The 6,000-nt window shown below is 35.1% G+C and overlaps 1 protein-coding gene across 1 annotated transcript; it reads right to left on the reverse strand.

Annotated features, from left to right (window-relative positions):
• Window positions 1-1,109: 1,109 nt before the first annotated feature.
• Window positions 1,110-4,508, reverse strand: LOC122731328 (olfactory receptor 8K3-like). Its single transcript, XM_043971362.1, has 2 exons — window positions 3,565-4,508; window positions 1,110-1,122 (listed from the first exon to the last, which is right to left on the reverse strand). Exons 1-2 carry the CDS (start codon window positions 4,506-4,508, stop codon window positions 1,110-1,112), a joined length of 957 nt encoding a protein of 318 aa, XP_043827297.1.
• Between the last annotated feature and the right edge of the window lie 1,492 nt (window positions 4,509-6,000).

A 6,000-nucleotide genomic window follows, 5' to 3' on the forward strand; every position in this document is an offset into this window, starting at 1 on the left:
TGTCAGCAATAGTCTATGTAATTTTTCTTATTGCAAGTCATATAAAAGTCTCAAAATGTTTGAAATAAAAGCATGTTTTTCTCCCTATACTGAAATCACCTATTTGGTAGGAAACAATAATCAATTAATACAAAGCAAATTATGCAAAGCAAAACAGAACTTCCCCTTAGACCACTTTACCACTATAAGGATACCATTAGGAGAGGGCATTTGCAGGTGTTTTCCCTCACAGGGACTGTGTACAATTGATATGAATTACTATTGAAGAACAGGTTTGTGAACTGTTTTTTGTTTTGTTTTATTTTTTTTTAAACAGCTATGGACATAAAACTGGAAAATCATTTAGCTTTGTATAGAAAGTACATGTTTTCAAACATTGTAGTAATGGAACTCTAATTGATGATGGAATTCTGTTTTCTAATCAGACCAGAGGGAATTGTGCATTGCAAGAATTGTGTGCAGCACTCAACTTGAAAACAAAACAAAACAAAACAAAACATAAGGCTTTAAAAAAGACAGTTGTCAATATTAATTAATTAATTTTTTTAGTGAGTCAATTGAGGTTAAGTGACTTGCCCAGGGTCACATAGCTAGTAAGTGTTAAGTGTCTAAGGCCGGATTTGAACTCAGGTACTCCTGACTCCAGGGCCGGTGCTCTATCTGCTGCATCACCTAGCTGCCCAAATAATTTATTTTTAATACATCTTACACCAAATCACTAGGAAATTCCATATTGCCTTCCTACCACATGAATTGATATACTCCTATCTAGGTCAGTCAGTGCAGTTCCTTCGCAGAGAACCTGATTAAAATTCTTCCACAAGTCCTTTCATTGGAGAAAACTGTAAAGAGACTTTAATGATGAATAATAGGGAACAACATGTCTTCTTCCTTGAGTGGAGGTTGGAAGAAGAAGGAAGGGAAAATTCTGGACAAAGAGTCTATCAACCAGGCACTTTCTTACCTAAATAGCCAGTAAAGTATTCACAGTCTCTAGGTCTTTTTCCTCATATAAGCAAGGAATTATCTCTTAAGAAGTAGTTAAGGCTGTTATGCATTAAAATGAGATTAACAACATAAAGCAATTCAACTAGAAGAAATATAAAAGCTTAATTTTGATTTCTGTAGGGGGAAAAAAGGTTCACAAGTGAACATTAGGAAAGAAGTAAACCTTTAGGCAGTGAAAAATTGATTGATTATATTGTTCAGGAATTTATCTCGATCTTGATCTTGATCTCAATCAAGATCAAGATTGAGATAGAGATAGATAGATATACTTTTAAAATCCTACCTTTTGTGACTAAATGTTGTCCAGACCAAGAATATCACTTGATAGATTTGTATACAAGTTGTTTTGTGTTCCTCCTATTCCTGGATGTATCAAAAGCATTCTTGTTTTGGGGGGTTTTGATTTTTTTGTTGTTGTTAAAGCATGTAGGGATGTTGATAGGTCAACTCAAGTTTAGTGTTTTGGGTCTCCTTGTATCATGGCTTATGTGTGGTTCATGTTCAGGAATTCTTGGCTAAATCTCTTATAATCTAAATCTTCCACAACTGAGAGAGGAGGGAACCACAGGCTATTTCTAAAGAGTCTCCTCTACCAAGTGACCCAATAAATTTATTTCTAATCTGATTTCAGATTTTGGAGTCTTTTCTCAGAAACGACAAGGAATTCCATTGGGGGAAAAAAACAGTCTGGAGATTTTGTGGATTCCACCTTCAAATGAAAGCATTGGAATTAGATGACTTCTATGGTCATTTAAACTGTGGAAGTGGTGTGGTGGCTAGAAAAACAGACTCAGAATCAGGAACACTCATCTTTTATTAATTCAAATCTAGTCTTAGACATGCAAGAGTTATATCACCCTGGGCAAGTCACATAACCCTATTTGCCTCAGTTCCTCATCTACAAAATGAGTCAGAAAAGGAAATGGCAAACCATTTCAGTAACTTTGCCAAGAAAACTCCAAATAGGATTATGGAGAGTGGGACATGACTGAAGAAATTAAAAAAAAACAAAAAAACTATAGAAGAACAAACATTTCAATGACAGTTTAGTGTATTTTATATAAAACAAGGAAGCTAAGGTGAACTCCATTAAGAAAGTCATGGCAGAGGGGTAGCTAGGTGGTGCAGTGGATAAAGCATTGGCCTTGGATTTAGGAGTACCTGAGTTCAAATCCGGCCTTTAGACACTTGACACTTACTAGCTGTGTGACCCTGGGCAAGTCACTTAACTCCAGTTGCTTCACCAAAAGAAAGAAAGAAAGAAAGGAAGAAAGAAAGAAAGAAAGAAAGAAAGAAAGAAAGAAAGAAAGAAAGAAAGAAAGAAAGAAAGAAAGAAAGAAAGGAAGGAAGGAAGGAAGAAAGGAAGAAAGAAAGAGAAAGAAAGAAAGAAAGTCATGGCATCTAAGTACAGGAGGGGATAGTCTGGTTGCATTCTGTATTGTCCAGACCACATATGGAACATTGTGTTCAATTTGGGGTCATAGTGTTCAGGATAGACACAGGCAAGCTACAAGGAAAACAGAGGGAGACAAACTGAATTTTGAAGAGACAGAAGAACATGACTTGTGAAGATTGGTTGGAGACACTATTTTGTTACCACAAAGTATAAGTTCATGGCATCATAGATTTTGAAATGAATAAGACCTTATAGTGTATCTTATAAAAAAAAAATAACTTTTTACAGATGAGTGAGAGACAGAAAGGTGAACTAATTGCCCAGAATATCACAGGGCATGGGTAACAGACCTGGTATTTGAACCCATGTCCTCTCACAGTAGAGAGTGTTACAAAAGTATTAGTTTATTTTAAGTTTTAGAAAGTTAAAACTTCACCGAAACTTCCAGGACACTATAACCCATTGTTCTTTCCATTCCAACACAATAAAGAAGAATTGGAAGATAGAAGAGGGGATGGAAGCTTTCATCATATATTGGCAAGATGGAAAGATTGCCACAAACAAGTGAGAATAAACTTCTTCTGCTTGGTTATGGAGGACAATATCAGATGCAATGGAAAGACATTGGTGAGGGAAAATTCATTTATGGTTAGGGTAAACTTCTTAACAATTGGAGATATCCGAATGGAGGATGACTGCTATGGCAGGTAGTGAGTCACAAGCACATGACATTTTACTTATTAAAATGTAAGTGCATTGAGGACAAGAAATATTTTTAATTAATCTGTGTCAGCCAAATGCCTAGCAGATTACCTGGCAATAATGTTTTCAAAATTATTTTTTTGCTGCATTGATTCTGCCTCACAAGACAATATCAAGGAAATGTGGAATGTTCATATTGGAGAAAAATAAAATATACATTTTATAGAGATAGGATTCACTAAGTCCTCCAACAGGTGAATTCAATTAAATAGACTTCCAGAATTATGTTTCACTGGAAGTTGCCAAAAATCTTTTGCTTATTGCATCTTTGGAAATTTTTTTTTAATAAAAAAGAGAATTGTGAATAAATTGAAAAAAAGAAATTGAGCAGAATGTTACTTCCCTCTAGCAATAAATTGGGATCAAACATTATATTACACAATACAGAGTATGGTTACATCAATTTTTTAAAGACTCTTTTCAATGCACCTTTCACCTCTTTGTTCCTCAAACTGTAGATCAATGGGTTGAGCATGGGGATGACCAGGGTATAAAAAATAGAGGCCATCTTGTCTGTATCAAAGGAGTGGCTTGAATGGGGCTGCAGGTACATGAAAAGAAGTGTCCCATAGAATGCAACCACCCCTGTGAGGTGAGAGCCACAGGTAGAGAAGGCTTTAAGTCTGCCCTCTGAAGAGTTCATCCTGAGAATGGCCACAACAATAAACATATAAGAGAGAAGGATTATCAAGAGAGAAGAAACCAAATTAAATGCAGAAAAGCTCATAATGATTAATTCAATCTCAGTGGTATCTAAACAAGAAATGGATACTAAAGGGAGAGAGTCACAGTAGAAATGTGATATTATATTTGATTTACAGAAGGACAAATTAAAAATCTTAATTGTGACCAGTAAGGATGCCATCATGCTATAAAGGTATGAGATAGCTACCAAGATCCAACATACCCTGTCTGACATGATAACCATGTAGAGGAGGGGCTTACAGATAGCCACATAGCGGTCATAGGCCATGGCTGAAAGGATAAAAATTTCACTAACAATAAATATTCCAAAGAAAAAATGCTGTGTTGAACATCCATTGAAGGAAATAATATTTTTCTCAACTATGAAATTGATCAACATTTTTGGACCAACAGCTGTGGAATAACCAAAATCAACAAATGCAAGATTCTTGAGAAAAAAGTACATGGGAGTTTGGAGGTGGGAATCAACACTGGTTAGGATGATCAGGCCTAGATTCCCCAGACATGTGGCCATGTAGTTGAGGAAAAACAACACAAAGAGGGGGCCCTGCAGTTCAGGATGGTTTGTGATGCCCATGAGGATGAATTCAGTCACCTGCCTCCCTGTGGTTTCATTCAACTTGATCATTTGTTCCATCTAAGCAAGCAATAGGAGAAGGAAATAAAGAAACCTTCTTTAAATACCGTTTTCATAGTCAAGTACGAAGTTAGTGGGGAAAAAAGGTCTTACGTATGATGAATAAGGCTTTCCCTCCAAATTACTATGCATTTATATTATCATATCACATAATATCTTAAAAAATCCTGTCACCAAGAAGAAGGTGATTGTAATTTTATTATACAAAATTAGGATTTATTATGAAGTTCTTTAATGTCAAGATGATGTGGAAGTATTATATTATGAATAACTCAGGGGCAGCTAGGTGGTGCAGTGGATAAAAGCACTGGCCTTGGATTCAGGAGGACTGGAGATCAAATCCAGCCTCAGACACTTGACATTTAACTAGCTGCGTGACCCTGGGCAAGTCACTTAACCCTCATTGCCCTGCAAAAAATAAAAATTAAAAAAATCAATAACTCAATTATTTTAATTAATAAGCTTGTAGAAGGAAAATAATGGAATATTATATAAGGGTAGGATATTTTTTTTTAAATCCATAATGGTGGCATAATGCAACAGGGATCTTCTTGGCCTTGAAGTCAAGAGGACAAGGGATTAAGAACCATATTAAGCACATTCAAGTGTCTCCCTGTGCTAGTTTTGTAACATCATGGCTACTCACCAGAATTATATGTAGTCAAAAATCCATGTACAATGTTCAGAAATGGAATTTCCTTCAAAGTTGTGTCCTAAACCATTGAGATTTTAAGTAGAGTATCTCTTCCTTTCTCAATATCCTGTAAATATTAAAATAATAAACTCTAGGAAAGCAACATGGATAACCACATTCTATGGCATCACTTTTCTATCACCTTACTTGAAATAAAATATTTTGTTGCCTAAATGACAAAGGTGATCTGGGCTCATATTTTAATGTTTTAATGCCATTAATGTATGGCACATGAAATTTTTAAATTTTTATATTAAAATTGTTTATCAGATGATGTCCAATTGCAAAGCGTAGTTCTCAAGACAATTGAGCTCTCATATACTGTTATTGATCAATGTTCCTCAACAGAATCTATTTGATTTCTGTTGTTGAATAAAAGCAATTGTGTCACTGTTCAGAACTATATCTTGTGATATGGTTACATTAATAGAAGCATTTCATGCATTTATAATTTGAATAAATTTACATATGACTTCTAAGATTCTCCAATCACCCTGACTGTGGCTACATGGATTTAATTTTGGAACTGAACTACTTGTATCAAATAACATTTTTTGATAACTGCTGTGCTGTGATCACAAACAATGAATGATGTTATTTTCTTACCTGGAACGTAAAATCTTCTGTTGCCTGCTCATGTTTTTACTAGTTCCAGATACTGAAGCTAGACTTTATGATTTCTAAGTCCCAAAGAGACCAGGTCCCTGAAGTACTGGAGAACTTAATGAATTTCACAATATCATCTCAAAGAGATGGATCATTTCTGGTGTCTGTAATGTTAAACAATAAGTATAATTT

This window comes from Dromiciops gliroides, chromosome 6, assembly GCF_019393635.1.
Source record: "Dromiciops gliroides isolate mDroGli1 chromosome 6, mDroGli1.pri, whole genome shotgun sequence".
Classification (NCBI taxonomy): Eukaryota; Metazoa; Chordata; class Mammalia; order Microbiotheria; family Microbiotheriidae; genus Dromiciops; species Dromiciops gliroides.

Bases quoted from the DNA above. Each gene is read 5' to 3' on its own strand.
- LOC122731328 (XM_043971362.1), bottom strand. From the start codon at position 4,508: ATGGAACAAATGATCAAGTTGAATGAAACCACAGGGAGGCAGGTGACT.